The 16287-nt window shown below is 40.5% G+C and overlaps 3 protein-coding genes across 6 annotated transcripts; 2 read left to right on the top strand and 1 right to left on the bottom strand.

The window, feature by feature from the left end:
• The first annotated feature begins 158 nt into the window (after positions 1-158).
• On the top strand, positions 159-6206 carry gcfc2 (GC-rich sequence DNA-binding factor 2). The gene is made up of 18 exons (XM_029145447.3): positions 159-771; positions 856-957; positions 1045-1209; positions 1348-1605; positions 1809-1906; positions 2121-2260; positions 2451-2634; positions 2945-3068; positions 3387-3438; positions 3575-3666; positions 3804-4003; positions 4095-4239; positions 4557-4678; positions 4868-4944; positions 5070-5136; positions 5253-5399; positions 5475-5602; positions 5709-6206. Exons 1-18 carry the CDS (start codon positions 306-308, stop codon positions 5839-5841), a joined length of 2700 nt encoding a protein of 899 aa, XP_029001280.1. The 5' UTR covers positions 159-305; the 3' UTR covers positions 5842-6206.
• Positions 6207-6372: 166 nt separating this feature from the next.
• On the bottom strand, positions 6373-11967 carry LOC114852802 (saccharopine dehydrogenase-like oxidoreductase). Its single transcript, XM_029145454.2, has 12 exons — positions 11769-11967; positions 10816-10928; positions 9879-9959; positions 9287-9416; positions 9155-9204; positions 8925-9055; positions 8443-8560; positions 8227-8346; positions 8037-8093; positions 7823-7934; positions 7511-7592; positions 6373-7404 (listed from the first exon to the last, which is right to left on the bottom strand). Exons 1-12 carry the CDS (start codon positions 11965-11967, stop codon positions 7314-7316), a joined length of 1284 nt encoding a protein of 427 aa, XP_029001287.1. The 3' UTR covers positions 6373-7313.
• tfb2m (transcription factor B2, mitochondrial) lies at positions 11855-15996 on the top strand. 4 transcript variants are annotated; one of them, XM_029145453.3, is made up of 10 exons: positions 11855-11995; positions 13005-13355; positions 13464-13647; positions 13875-13966; positions 14090-14243; positions 14327-14475; positions 14608-14697; positions 14826-14885; positions 14974-15122; positions 15256-15996. In XM_029145453.3, exons 2-10 carry the CDS (start codon positions 13071-13073, stop codon positions 15443-15445), a joined length of 1353 nt encoding a protein of 450 aa, XP_029001286.1. In that variant the 5' UTR covers positions 11855-11995; positions 13005-13070; the 3' UTR covers positions 15446-15996. The 4 variants fall into 4 exon arrangements, with proteins under 4 accessions (XP_029001286.1, XP_029001284.1, XP_029001285.1 ...); XM_029145451.2 differs by lacking the exon at positions 11855-11995 and adding an exon at positions 12279-12403; XM_029145452.3 differs by lacking the exon at positions 11855-11995 and adding an exon at positions 12303-12472 and having other exon boundaries at positions 13048-13355.
• Positions 15997-16287: the final 291 nt, after the last annotated feature.

Here is a 16287-nt window from a genome sequence, read left to right as displayed (position 1 = left end):
CGCCGATGGGACAGGAAAGAACAACGCCGGAGCTGCTAACTTGTTATTTCTACGGGGTAGTTAGGGTTGACGCAGCTGACGTAACTGTTGACACGCCTGACTTTGTCATTTCATCGCACCTTATTAATTATTTTCTAAATATAATACGCCTCGTTTTAAACCAGACTGCCCCAATAAAAATGTTATAATTGACAGGACATAGTGGGTTTTCACAACACAAATGATTAAACCCCTTTGTGATACGTTGTTAAATAATAAGCCTTATGTTAAAAGTTGAGTCTTTTGCTAAAAACTTTGGCTAGCCGATGCGTGCGCACTACATAGCCCGTGATGCATTGCGCGTGATTTACGTTCCATTTTGCGACTTGTTCAAGCGATTTACAACACGACGTACGAGGTTTACGTTTGCGTCGCGACAAAACATCTCAGGACTCAGGTGTCTTTTTAAGTGCGGCGGCATGTTCAACAAAAAGCCCCGGAGAAACTTTCGCCAGAGAAAAGCGGACTCCAGCGACGAGGAAGGGCAGCGGCAGAGGAGCGGGGACGGGGAAGAGGACGGGGACGGAGCGTCCGCCGTAAATAAGCCGCTCAAGGCGGCTCAGGGCCGCGGCATCTCCTGCAGCTCCAAGCGGGAGGCGACGCCGCCCAAAGCGGACAGTAGTGACGGGGAGGACTGGGAAGCGTTGACAGGCGAAAGGCACGAGAAGAGGAACAACAAAGATGAGGGGAGTAAGAAAACCAACGTCCTCAGTTTCTCTGATGAGAAAGAAGGTAAGTCAGTGTAGATGTGTCGTTTTAAAGTCTACATATAAACGTCACGTCTTTGCTCATGGATCTTTGGTTTTATTGTCTTAGCTGCAGAACCAACCTTTAAGCTGAAGAAGTCTTCTGACAAAGCTGTGGTGTTTCAAGTTAGAAAGAAAGAAGCTTCGCCTGTAAAGGCCACCCGCAATGCAGGTAGGTACAGTAACTACATGGACATGTGGAAAATGGATGTGTTATAGCAAACATGACCTTAGATTGTTTTTCTCTCTCATCTCGTAGCTTCTCACTCTCCTAGACAGGATTATGACAGTTCACCTTCACCATATGCCTTGCAACATGACGACAGTAGTGATGGTGGCAGCGATGATGACAAAAGTGTGCAAAGTGGTTCAGGATCCTCAGTCAGCTCCTCCTCAGGCTCCAGGCTCTCTGCTGCAGACCCTGGTATGTTTTACTGGGTGTAGGTGTGTCATAAAGAAAAACATTTGAAATAGAGAGTGGGTGGATTTTTGCATTATAAAGCCACTTGTAGTTGTATTTGTGTGCATTTGCCTATTTGTGTTCTTGAATTTCTCTCTACAGTAATTATCCCTAAGGCTGCAGAAATTAAGGCAGCCAGGAGACAGCGTCGTGCTAATAGAGGACAGAAACAGTTCATTCCCCTAAGTAGAGATGGCCACAGCTCCGCTGCTAGTACCCCAGACCGCTACAACAGGGAAGAGGAAGATGATGACAATGATGATGATGATGATGATGATGACGACCTTGATGATCATGAAAGAATTATAGAGTTTGCCCCGAGACAAAAGAGCATCAGAGAGAGGATTGCACAGAAACTTGGTATTTAATATAAAGAATGTTTTAATGCATATATAGATGCCAATTTTTTAGCACATTGTTTTAATAGTGTATAGAAAATTGTTATTGTATAAGTACTACATTATTACATTATAGACATACATTATCATAGGCTTGTTTTAGATACTCTGCACAAAACTTTGGTAACATAAAGTGTACTGTTCTTATGTCTTTGTGTAATCTAGGAAGTGAAGGCAGCCTCTCAGGGACTGATGGCGAAGAGCAGGAACTTTGGGAGGAGACACAAATTGGCAAAGGTGTCAAGAGACGACCTGGTGAACAGGTAGAAAGTTTTATTGAACTCATTTGTTTGTCTTTGTGCCTTTTTCAATTTCCAATGTGGTTTTCTGTACATGAATATTTCCCCCCTTTTTCATCTGTGCCACTGTGTAAAACTGGTCATTCTAGTATCGGAGAGTAGTCTGAAGTAGCCTGAAGACTCAAGCATTGTAGCTGCTCCTTTCTGTTCTACAAGCTTTTTATTGTCTCTTTCTCAGAGCCCATCGGGCAGTGAATCCAGCAGCTGTATGAGCAGGTGGGACAGAGAAAGACAGAAGAAGAGATCAGCAGGGGCCAAAATCCCAAAGATTCCTCCTGCCATCAGTGTTTCAGTTGTCAAGAAGAGAATTACTGGAAAGTAAGAGTCTTCTAGTTAAATGCACATTAGTGCCAGACCATATCAGTTTGACATATGACTAACAACATAGTTCCAAATAAACTGCAGAATATCATCTAATCTACTGTAATGTGTGAAATAATCAAACATAAACAGCAATGTGTTTTTTTTTCTTTTTTACTTTACTCATTGTTTCTATGTTTGACTTCAGGTTAGACTCCCTGATGGAAGTGCACAGAGCTCGGCAGGCAGAGCTGAGGAGAATGGCGGGTGACATTGAGAATGCAAGATCCTCGGTGGAGATTCTAGAGGAAAGCTCCTCAGAGATGCAGCTGAGGTTTTACCGGGAAATGACCGTCTATGTTCACAACCTGGTGGAGTGTCTGCGGGAGAAGGTCAGAAATAAATGTCCAGCCGTATCATCTTCACTGTTATCTGGCAAACAAATCTAGACAAATACAGTTAATGTTAACCTTTGTGTATGAGAATCTTTTTGTCTTGCAAAAAATCAAGTTTTGGTAAATAACGAAACAGTGAATAAATATATAACTATTACTGTGAATAAAGACAGAGAATAATCTGTCTGTTGAATTTGACATTATTTTTGATGAGGTGTAGCTGGTCGTCTGTATGAGATATACGCCTGTGGGACATTAAGGATGAATGCAGATAATTGTTTGAATGACTGTAATTTTTCTATTATAGGTTGTCGAGATCAACGAGTTGGAGCTTGAGCTTCACACTCTGCTCTCTGACCAGATGGAGGCACTGTTGGCTCAGCGACAACAGAGAACAAAAGAGCAGGCCGACCGCCTGCAGCAGCTCAGCTGTGAGTTTAAAACAGTGTTAATTTATGCCACACCTATATAATCTACACTGGAGCGTTTGGTCTCATCTTTAGGCGATTGCACTTAGTTAGTATTGTATTGTATTGTATTGTATTATAGTCTTACATAATATACAAAAACAAGTTAAAACAGTTTCCAATTTGCTTTCTGTTGTTTCATCTCTGGTATGGTTACTAATAGTCATGGACAGTGATGCTTTTTATTTACTTTTACACTAGTTAAAGCTTTTCCGGCAGGTGCTTTTAAGAGTTTATGAATAAATGTTTAGAATAAGCAGATTTTTCATTTTCTTGTTTTAGATGGCACAGATCAGCAGAGTGAACACTCAGCCAAGGGAACAGAAACACAAGGGTGAGTTGTATATAATATAATGTTCTCATATCAAATACTTGCGAAACAAAATTATGCTGTATGTGCAAGGTCTGTGAGACAGGCCCATAATCTTTCTCTGATATATTGATATTCATAGTCTTGTTTTATTTTACAGTAAAGCAAGTGAAGCTAAGGAAGACACACAGGATATCCCTGAAGACACACAACCTTCCGAAGAACAGGAAGAGCAGCTGCAGAGAATGATGGGTAGGAAAAAATTAAATGTTAAAGCTGTATGAAATATAAGTTGAGTGTTTCTTCAACAGTCATCGTACCCAAATCACACTCAAAATTGCAGTTAAAGAATACATATTCATGTAGGTATGCTTCTGCTTCCTCCATAGCTGATATCCTGTCGAGGTCCCAGGAAGTCTTTTCTGACGTCCAGGATGATTTCTGTGATGTTAAAAAGATTCTGTCCCGCTTTGAAGAATGGAGAGCTTCTTACTCTGACTCCTACCACAGTGCCTACATCTCACTATGTCTACCCAAGTTGTTGAATCCCATTATAAGACATCAATTACTAGCATGGAACCCATTAAAGGTACCTATCCGTGTGGATACACACAGACAACACATAAAACTGCTCTTACAAAACATAGGACATAATGTGCTTGATGTCATCTGTGCCTCAGGATGCTAGTGGAGACTTTGAGAATCTCCCATGGTTCACAGCACTCGAGACCTTTTGCCATGGACACGGCCACGAGGAGCTGGACCACACAGACAGACAGACGCTGTCTAACGTCATAGAAAAGACTGTCCTTCCCAAAATAACAGGTATCATTCAGCTGCATTAATACCTGTTATGCAGGTTTTAAAATCTGCATTTCCATCGTTTTTAAAGGTCTACGAGTACAGCTCAAAGAGTTAGAGGACCTGAGATCCCATAGTGGTCGAAAGGTTTAACAGCTTGGTCTGAGCCTTGAAATCAAAAAACTACCAGAAGCCAATAAAGTGAGGCCAGAACTGACATTAATTATTGTAGTGCAAGACCTTCCTAATATTCAATTCTCTTACGTCTGCACAAACTTTCCTTTACCACCAATGTGTTGAATACAACGTCATATTGTGTCTTTGTGTCTCTTTCTGTTTAGTCTTTGTGGAGCTGGTGTGGGATCCCATGTCCCACCATCAGTCCGTCTGTCTGTCTGAGGTTTGCCACAGACTCAAGGACGACTATTCCATCTTTGAAGGCGAACAGAGTAAACCAGTGAAGGTAAAACAGAGTCATCGCGCCTTTTATTCTGTACAGCTGCTTTGGTAGATTTTGATTTTTCAAAAAAAATATTCTACTCAAGCAATAAATGCCAAACTCAACAAAATGTTGTATTTGAGATATTTAAATCTGCCATCAATATGCAGCAATCAACAAATTCTGTGAATAACAAAGTGTTGTTGCCTGCAGACATTCATGGAGGCTGTGGTCAGACGATTGAGGAGCTGTGTAGATGAAGATGTCTTTGTCCCGCTGTATCCCAAAAAGTCAGTTTGTTTGTTTTTGATCTACTTTTAATGATTTGATAAATATCATGACAGTATAAAATTGTGTTGAATTATGATGCTCTATGTTATTAATATTATTACTTTCTTTTGAATCCCCTGTTCAGGTTTCTTGAAGACAGATCATCTCCTCAGTGTCAATTCAGGGAGCAGCAGTTTTGGATGGCCATAAAAGTAATACTATTACTTATATAAACATGAATATTTCTTTTTATTATTATTTCCGTCTTCCAAACTGGAAACTGACGCATTTGTCAAGCTGTTAATCAGTTGTTTTGTATTCATCTCAGCTACTAGTAAACATGGGGAAATGGGATTTGCTGCTTCCTGAGTCTGTATTGAAAGAACTGATGTTGGACAAACTGCTGAACCGATACCTCATGATCACACTGTGCAGTCAGGATCAATCCCACAGTACTGGTCATGCATGCAAAAAGGTATATTAATCATTTAGCTGTGAAATGCTTTCGCAATTTGAATACTCAGTGTAACCTCAGTCTGTTTCTTTCTAGATAGCAGAAAGCCTACCTCTGTCATGGTTCAGCAGCGATTTGCCTCAGATCCAGAATTTTAGAAACTATTTGGTTGAGAAAATTCATAGGATGTGCAAACAGCAGTCTCCTAAAGATCCAAAGACTAGGTAAAACAAAGAAGAAAAACTACAGTAAAGTAGTACTACACACAGGAGTACTGAAGAAATTACCTTGTGTAACTAATTCTACTCCCTGAACTTGTGTCTACCGCAGGTCTGCTGTAGTGGAAGTGCTTCAAGTTCTGAGTAGGCTCCGGTGCCATGACTCCATCATGGCTATAGCAGAGAATTATCACTATGAAGATGTCATCTACTCCCATCAACTACTGAACCAAGAGCCAGCATGAACAACAGCGCTGAGCACTGGAAAATAGATCAAACAGATGAGTCATTATGACAGCAGCTGGAAACGAGTATTTTTCCTCTCTGGAGGGAATTATTGTACTGCTGCAGAAAACAATGTTCTGGATGACATCATAGTGCAACTAGCAATAATTCTGAATGAAAACAATGTAATTGTATAATAAAATGTAAAATGGGAGAGAGTTTAATACAACTTATCTGAAGAAATTCCCCTCCACATTATTTTTCATGAATATTTTTATGAACAAATGTTTGGATTTTCCTAATATGTAATGTTTTCTGTTGTCATGTTTAAGCTTTTACAATGTCAAATGCTATTTGACCAAATTTATTAAAATGAAAATATAAAGATGTGTTCAGTAACTGAAGAATCAGGCCAGTTGGGTTGAGAGTTCAGTGAATGTATCTGGAAAGTCTAGTTAATCTGCATTTTAACCTTAATTACCTTTTAAAGTTGCAATAAAATTCAAATAGAAACAATGATTGTATAAAAATAGACAATATATAGAAAGACAGACGTTCTCTACTAGCAGACTTTATTTAGGGCCCACACAAGCAAAGGACATCAAACAACCCAAAACAGCCTCAGTCTCTACGACATGGACCCAAAACTTTGTTTGTGTTTTTACAACTAAAGCTTCAACTGAACAGCAGAGAGGAGATTTTCATGTTGGATGTATGTTTGGACAGGGAAACCACAAACACACTATTCAGCCACAAATCAAAAAAAGCATTGAATGTAGTGCTATTTCACACTAACTAGAGCAATCTCATCTGTAACTAGAAGCTCAGGCCAAGACAAGCGTGGTGGTGCACAGAGGTTTCTACTCTATTGACAGCTTCATGTATATCAACTACCACATTAGTACTGATAGACATACGTGTACATACATGGCAGCTCTATATATATTTCAAGAACAATGATTAACGACTAGATTTTCATACACAGCTGATAGCGGAGTCAAGCTACCTCACTGAGCCTCCTCCTGCCACAATCAACAGGATCTGGGAACGTTCCGCTGAATGTTATGAATTCATCAGCTTACGCAACTGTGGGACATGTTCCTCAAGCTTGGTTTTCCACCCAAAATGGACTCTACAGCTGTTCTGCTCAGGAGGTCAGTGGGTGCCTTATGCACAAACTCAGCTGTTCTTTGGTCTGATTGTTAGTAGTAGTAATAGTAAAGCTTTTTTTCAGATATGAAATGCTGCAACAGCTGTGCCATTTGTCTTTTACAATCAGACTGTTTATTGAAACAAAATTGAAAACCATTAACCTAATGTAAAACACAAAATAAGGAAATGAATTATTGAATTAAATGAAAATTCAGTGCCAGTGTGTGTATATTAAAGTAAAGCCTTGCATGCTTAATGCTTCTGAAGCTGGACAAATTCCAGCTGTTGTTACATAAATGATCAGAGAAATCTGGAGTACATCCTCAGGGAGGGGACAAACTTAGACGACGGAGAACTGGATGCCATGTTTGTGCAGACGGCTGATCAGTGTGGTTTTGGCAAAAGCACCTCCTGGAGTATAAACCCCTCCCCTGTAAATAAGACAAATTAATTGTTACTATCGAAAGGGTTTTGAGCCACTACGCTGTAAACAGGATTTCTCGTGTCAGGCATTGGATCTGTGCTGTGAGAACTCACTTCTTGGGCAGAGCTGCAGGTTCGTTGAGGATCGTTAGAGCAGCCTGCACCATGGCGATAGGTGTGGTCACATAGCCACACTCTGAATAAACACATAGACCATAAAGCAAGAGATTAGACAGGTCAAACTAGTTACATGGGTGAATTTGATTATCTAACCTCACTAACGTTACTGTACTAACACGGTTCATGCTACAAAGGCTACACACTGCGTTAAATACGTGTTTTTGTCACTAAGCATCATTCTCATGCTTCAAATGCCACAATACACACGTCACTTCAGACTACAAAAAAGCATCAACTTCCATTCACCTGGCCCTTTAACCAGAGTTTGGATCTTGCTGTTAGGTTTGCCCTGTGATGGATCGTCTCCCTCCTTGTAGCCCTCCCCATAGAAGGCAATTTGGAAAGATGTGTCCGCCATCTAAGTCACACATGGATACATCTTAAATACAGTGGCTCTTCCTATGTATTTGCTGACAGATGCGTCAAAAGAACCTGTGTATGGGTTTCTGCAACATGTTACCTGTTTTCTGGTTGGTCCGGTCTTGGTAAAAGCGCCAAAGGAGAAGAATTCTGAATACTGGGAAGGGGGTTATAAGAAACAGACATGAGCACCAGATCTCTCCCAGGAACACAAAATTCAGTGATTTCTATCACTACCACGTACACTCAGTGCTGAATTTTATCAACTCTCGTGTTGTGTCTTGTCTCACCTTGAGGAGCAGACTGCGTCCACAACTGAACTTGACCAGCAAGAAGAACATCATGCCTGCAAATATCATCTTCACAACGTTTCCGATACCTCCGATTCCTGCATAGGCCCCGTACTGAACCTGTGGAAACGGGATAAATTCATTAGCTGAACTAGTAACGTAGCAGAGGCTGTAATATGTCTGCTGAGGTCAGGTCAAACCCAGCTGGAGTCTGACCGGCGTTTCCTGATGTTCCTCTGCCAGATAGCGCTGACTTCTCTTCACAACAGCCGGGTCAGAGCCAATGAAGGGCACCGTGTACTGCTGGATCTCATTACTGTAGAACAGCACACCTCTGAAAAACACAGCACGAAAATACACATCAGGACTTTATCCATCTGTGTAGGTTGTCAAAGACAGAGCACCCAACAAACTAACCAGCACAGAGTCTGCTACAGCGCCAGGCCTCACACTGTATATATAGTGTCTGTGTGTATTTAACTGATTTGTAACAATAAATTTAAAAACTATATTGTAATAACATAATTGGTCCAACAAGAAGAAGTAATGCATATATTTTAAGATGCTTATAAGACATATTGGTTATTTTATGTATTTAATGTTTATAAATTAAAGAAGCTGGAAGTGATGTCGTGTTTTCTGCTGTGTTCCTTGTTTGTACATAGAATTTAAACTAGATGTATTACTGCTCTACGGACCTGCGCTTAAGCTTGGAGCCAACCGTAGGCAGAGGTTTGTGATTAAATTTACTCCTGAGACTCCGGAGCTTCGGCCGGTCAGCTAACCCATAAATAGCCGAATGCCAGGTGCCATCATGGATACTCCCACCCTGATAGGGGCGGACACACATGTATAAAATACAGATAAAAGATAATGGGTTGATCAAGGACCAACAATGCTATTGTTAATGGGTGCAGTAGTGACTTGCATCAGGTCCGGTTTTGACAGTAAGGAAGCTCTCGACTGCAGTCAGTGTACCTGTGAATGGACAGAAAACGTATATAACCGACTAGAACACTTTGATTGATGCTGTGTTTATTGAAGTGTGCATGTTCTATACCCTTGAACTGGTCCCTGGTGTACAGGATTCCCATGTCTGCAGGTATGGAGTCAAATCCACAGCTGCCGACGATGTACACGCCTTTGTCAGCAGCTTGGCTATTGTAGTTCAACTGCATGCCCTCCAGAAACTGCACAGTCAGAGACAGTCATACACACAGTTGTTTACTATGCGTATCTCAGGGAATGATTGCTCTTTTTGATTACAAAGATTAAAGGTCATAAATTAAATTGGCCACGTATTAAATACTGATTAAAGGTCACATTTTCAAATGGCAGCGGTGTTGTCTTTGTATCAGATATTCTAGGATGGACAAACTGGCCTTTCATAGCGGGATAAAACGGGTGTCATGTGGCCAAGCAGTAGATCATTTTATCTAATGAGCTACAGCATGAACCCAAGCATGCCACCAATTTAATCCAAAACACAAACAACTGTAAAGCTGAATGTTGGGACATCTGCACCTTGTCAATCACCTATAGCCAGGTCTAAACTGACCTTTGCAGGGGCATCAGTATTTTCCACACAGCTGAGGTGCGTGTTAGATTCATAAAGATAAACAAATGCACACGATTGTAACGTGTAGACATACCTGAGGCTCTCCACTGATGTCGATATGGTGGGCTCCATTCTCTACACAGGCTTTGACCACTGACTCACCAAAGAATCTGTACTATAGAACCACAGAGAGACAAAAAAATTAACAGTGCACATCCTGCAACAGTGCTAAATACAGGTGCGGAAATCTTCTCTGATATACAGAGAGAATATCCTCTTCTGAATTCCGAGTCAACTATTTTCACCTGTCAGTGCCAGTCCCACATCCCATCTCACTGTCATCCACATGCAGGAACAAGGCACCTCTAATTTCTGTACAGACACGCTCCAGGAATATCTGATGGTGCACACTTTAAATACAGAACTGCCCCTGGACATTTCATATTCACTGTGCTTTCTTTTTGCAGGTTTTGGATATAATCCTAAACCTTCAGTCTCTGTATACTATACAGAACTTTCAATACATGGTACATTTATTCTATTACCCAGGCTTGGACTTGTGTGTCAAAATGGCCTCTATAAAGCACGGGCAGTCTCCTCCTCCAGTTGCAACCAGATTTATTGTTTTTTGAATTAACAGTAGAGATAAGAGTTATGTCAAAACAACATCACTTCACCTTTGACCTTAAAATCAAGCTGGCAGGGTTCTGAATGATGCAATTAGTGGTGGTGTAGCTGGGTAGAACTTGCAGGATGCACAGAATGTGAAGCAGCACCACTGAAAACCTTCTCCCTTTTCTGTGATTAACACAATACGACTGATTGTGTGCTGCAAGTCATCAGAGTGCAAATAAAAGCTGCTCTGTGTGGGGGAAGGCAAAAGAGAGACGACTGCAGAGGAAAATGGAAATGGTTTGAGCGAAACTGTTTCTAAAGAAAGATGCCAACATGCCAAATTTTTGAGATAATGCCAGGAAAAACCTGCTTATACGACTGAAGAAGTGCATGCTTTTATGGAAGTGTCTACTTACAGGCCCCACACAGTTAAGAACAATCACAGCCTGTTTGCACATGGATGCCAGGGTGTCAGGCTCTTCTACATCAGCCACGATGATGTCCACCTCTGTCCTTAGCTCAGGTTTACCTGCATGCACACAGCGGCACACACTGAGAACAGGTGCTACTGATATAAAAAATGAGGATGAGTCATTGCAGCAGTGTAAAACCAGTGTTCAGTGATTGATTGGACTGGCTGACTTGTCAGGCTGCGAGTGTTTGTGCTGTCATGGACTGTGGGTATGTTCCATCAGCTGTTGTACACTCCCTGATGAGAAAGCCAAAGAGGAGGGGGAAACAAAGCAACTCTAATCCTCTGCAAACTTACATCATGACAGAAAAATAGCTCCATGGTTGTCATCTAGCATTAAACATGACTTTCCATAGATACCAGAGACCATCTAAACATATTTTGTTTGTTACACATTATGCATTTAAATACATTCCTAAGTCAAATCTATATTTGTTAAACAGCTAATATGAGTGACTTTCAGTGACTTTTCAGTTGGTCAAGCAACAGAACCAAAACGTGGACAAAGACATCTGTTATTCAGATACTTGGTACAGAACAGAAAGAGCAGCTGGTAAAGATGCGGCTCTTTTTAAGCACCAATTAATCCTTAATACTACGTCATCATTCATTAGCAGATTAGAAATACTGCGTCTGTCAAATAAGAAAACTAATCGTTTTTAACTTAACTGTACTTTGGAATTCAGTCACAATCATGTCATGATCACTATCAGCCACCTGGAAATCTTATCTATTAGGTGATGAGGCAACAGATTAATTCGGCACCAGCAGTTTCAACATGTGTATTACACAATTCCTTAGTTTACCTACAAATGTGAAAAACAATAACTGGTGCTAGTTTGGAAATTCTACAAACAATCTGCTCAAAATGCACCAACCGTCTACCCAGACACATACTGAGGAATCCAGCGGCCTGCTCCAGAACTTTTTCCAGCTTCTGCTTGCTTCTGCCTGCTACAGCCCACTTCAGGGTCCCCTTCGGACCCTCGGCTGCGGTTCGGGCCACCTCCTCCACCACAAACTGCCCAGTGAACCCGGAGGCTCCGAAAATGACCAGGTGGTACGGTCTGTTGGCCGTTGTTTCAACCCGCGCCATGGTGACAGCAAACAGTCTGCAGGAGTCGGTGAGACAGAATGACTGGAGAAAGCACAAACTGCGTGAGGTTGTTAGAACCTCCCTATGTCTACTTCCCTAGCAACATTATGCTAATAAGCTGACATATAGTGACAAAGGCGATCAAATTAGCTACTGAAAGTGTTAAATGAAGGCAGTTGCGTTACTATCGTATGTCTGGCATGCTTCAGTCCTTTAAGCAACCCAGAAAGCACAGTCTATGTTTAATGTAGTTTATGTTTAAGGATTTGCATGTTAGCATGACCACTTCCTCCAGTCGTTCTATTGGTCATCGCAGAGGTCGCGTTAGTGACGACATCTACACGCGTCCGTCTCACCACGAGAGTTGCAAAAACAATCTGCGGAGGGTCAAGATGGTCTGCGCTCAATGTCACAGAATTTTAGCAGCAACCAGACAGTTAAGACTGAGTTTTAAATCATCGCTGTTGTGAGATCTGGATACACGGGATATTTTACAGTGAGATATGTATGTTGATGACTGTGTTAATGTGTTTCGCGCAGTCTGACGTTAGCGCACGGCTAGCAAAGACTTGACGAGTTTTAGTCTCGTCTAACTTGAATACCATTGTCGTAACAAAAAATCTGATATGGTATTTTGCGTCTGTTTGAAAGATGACCAACACGTTAGCCAGGGTTTATTTGGCAAGTGCTATGGAGACGTTTACGTCCCCACGTGTTAACAGCAATATGCTATACGGATTTGTGTAATCTCTTTTTTTAACCGCATGCTTATGTATTAATTGTTTCTTTAATCAGTTTAATATGTATTATATATGTATTGTATTTAAGTTTGATGGCTGTTTGTTTGATGGAAATTTACTAGATCTGTACGTGTGACTTCATGTATAGGAATTATCCTAGTGTGAGATTTCGCAAAACTAAAAACCTGAATAGGGGACAACACTTATGTAGACAAAACTTATATTTAGTTGTGGAGATTTTTATATGTCTGTTGTTTATTATAGGATAAATGAATCATGTCCTTGTTTCATAAACAGTGACAGCCTGAAGTGGTCCTGAAATCTCCTTCTCCACCTTCAGAACTACCCATTCGATGCTGCACCATGTCTGCCCAAATGTGTAAAGGGGTTGAGCTAATCTTGCGCTCTGGTTGCTACCAGACCATCAGAAGTATATCCTGCTTACCCAAGGTAGTTTTGGCCCCTGTGGGTCCCTCAGGTCTCTATGCTTCTGGGGCCCCTATGCTTCAAAGAAGGGCTTACAGCCCGGACTCTCTGTCTTCGGGTGCTGGTCGACCCACACTTCAGAATTCTCAGCAATCTCGTACAGACAGAACATCTTCGTCCTCAACACTCACTCACAGAAACCTGTCTGCTGTGGCTATACAGGTGAGCAGTTATCTTTGACTCTAATTGTAAGCATCTTTCATGTTGTCTATAATGAACCAAACTTAAAAACATTTGTGTAAGAAAAATATGTGCTGTGCTTTTATGCAGGGTCAGCGTCGTCCTCTTAGTAACTATGACTTTCTAGACCTTGGTAAAGTAGAGGAGAATGTACTTCGTGCTCAGGCCTGTAAAAAAATCAGACACTTCTTGGTGGACCCAGACCTGGCTAAACTAGTAACACAGCATTTAAGTCCAGAGGATGCCAAAGCTATTATTTTTGAATGTAACCCAGGTATGTGTCTTTTGAATATTTCATTCAAAATGAAACAAAAAGACATTAGGTACATTGCTTTTCTTGTTTTCTTGCTGTTCCATGTGTTTGTAATTTTCAAATAAATTGGCAAAATGTTGAAAAAGTAAAAGATTTTTTAAAAATACATCTATGCATATTATGGCCTGAAATTGTGTTCTTATGATAAAACAACAGCAAAAAAAAACATATGTGTCTGCCTGTCTTAGGTCCTGGAGTGTTGACTCGAACACTGCTAAATGCAGGAGCTCAGAGAATTGTTGCTCTAGAGGGTGATACGTCCTTTCTTCGTGATCTGCAGGTAACACAAATACATCTAAGTATCAAATGGCTACTCTTACTTATTCTATCTTCAAACAGTTCTAGTCCTCATCATTGTAAATATCAGATGTTGTTTACTAAACTGGTCTTTTTTATATCCCAGGACTTGGAAGGTCATCTTGATGGTCAGTTGGAAGTGGTCCACTGTGACTTCTTCAGACTAGACCCCATTAGCACTGGAAACATGAAACCTCCTATCATGTTCACAGACAAACTGTTCACGGATCTGGGGATATCAGAAGCTAATTGGACTGATGGTAAGAAAGATTTACATGAATGAACTGTACAACAAACCACAGACTCTGTCTCTATGATGCCTTCACATGTGTGTGTTCTTTAGACATCCCAGTGAAGGTGGTGGGATTTCTTCCCCATCAAAATGAGCGTGGCATGCTGCTGAAGATGGTCTATGCTTTGTTTGAACGACAGTCTTTCTATAGATACGGAAGAATAGAGCTTAACCTCTTCATGAGTGAGAGTGAATATCTGGTAAAGGGACATTTTAACCCCTCTTACTTTTACTTTTTTATAAACAAGGTATTGATCTATTCTGTCTGGAATGTTACAATGTGATAGTATATTAATCTTGTGTAAAATATTAAACACTTGTTTCTCCCTCAGAAACTGGTCTCACAACCAGGTAAGATGATGTACTACAGAGCCTGCAGTGTCCTCTGGCAGATGGCCTGTGATATTGAGCTCTTGCATAAGGTAACATATGAAGGAGAACAGCCAAACATTTTTAGCAATTTGAAGATTGTGGCATTGTTCTGTTTGCCTGCAACATAGTCAGATTTGATGGAAAGAGGCTTGTAATAAATGTCAACTTGTCTTTACAGGAGCCCAGGGAATCATTTGTAATCTCTTCAAAGCGGAACGTACATTGCTCTAAAGGCAAGGTAATGAGGAGGAGCAGTAATCACTGTTAAGTTAGTTTTAGTGTGGTGTTCTATAAACAACCAACACATCTCTTTATTTCTTTTTCAGCTTCCCAATGACCATTTGTGCCTGGTGCGTCTGCGTCCGCGGGCTGATCTGTTCTCCGCAGGCCTCACTCCCTCTAATTCTTCAACTCTAGTGATGATGGTCAAACAGTGTCTGGCAAAAAGAAAGGTCAAGCTCATCGACAGGCTGAAGTAAGCAATGAAATAGCAGAAATGGACTTTATGATGCACCAAATGATATACCCAGGCATTTACCAGGCTAGTCTCTTGACTGATCATCTAAATGTATTTCACTCTTGTGTGTTTTTGCATTATTTTTTTTCAGCCTCTGGTCGCCTGATAGTGGGAGCAAGCTGTTATCAGAAATGGAAATGCCAGAGGACATATTGACAGGCCATGTATACCCGCAGGAGTACCTCCGGCTGTTTCAGCTGATGGACAAGAGCCAGGAGTTCACACAGAGCTGGCTCTATGAGGAGATACTGGAGAACAAACTGAGAGAGGGTTGGGTGTAAAATACAAACCATGAGTTCACATGTATAGATTCTGAATATTGAAACACTGAAGACTATCTAAAGTCGTATAGATGATGGAATATAAAGCTATAATATCTGATTTTGTGTAACAGTTGCATGCAGAAAAGCATAAAGCTGTAAGTCAGTTTTAAATCAAATGGGCATTGCAGAAATACCACAAATGATAATGACCTCAAATGATCCTGTCATCAGAAATCCTCTGGAATAAATAGTCTTAATGAGTTCTTAAAAAACAGTGTTTAGTGCATCATCTGGACATAGTGCAGGAAGTGCTCAGCAAAAAGAAGGTTGTCTCTAACGAATTAGGGGTTTCACTGTACAGCTTCATGCCTTGTATATTTTTGTATATTGACTGAGTTTATAAACTTGTCTGTGTTTTATGAAGTGTTTAAGCTGCTTTTTAAAAAATCATAATTTGTTCTGGGGTAGAAGAAACTTCTTTATTACATTTTATAATTATAATATAATTTGTTTGTGCTTGCATCAGAAATGCTTATAACATGTCTGCATAAAATGAGCATATTACCTCAGTTATCTGGTTTTGCTTTAGTGCTTAAACAAATTTAAACCCAGAATTTCTAGTATAGAATGTAATTCAGCAGCACCATAAGATGGACATAGATAGACAAAAGGCACTGGACTGAATTATTTGCAGTGTTTTTAATGGTTAGACTCACGATTTGTGATGAAACATGAACAGAAACTTTTACAATACAATTCAAAGATTCCCTACTTGATTTAAATAAGACATACTGATGAATCCTGCTATAATATTTTAGAATAATATGAATTAGACTCCTGAATCGGTTTCTTTCAACATA

Source organism: Betta splendens, chromosome 3 (genome assembly GCF_900634795.4).
Source record: "Betta splendens chromosome 3, fBetSpl5.4, whole genome shotgun sequence".
Taxonomy (NCBI): Eukaryota; Metazoa; Chordata; class Actinopteri; order Anabantiformes; family Osphronemidae; genus Betta; species Betta splendens.
Note: the sequence above shows the minus strand (reverse complement) of the source record. Positions and strands in the feature narration are given on the sequence as shown.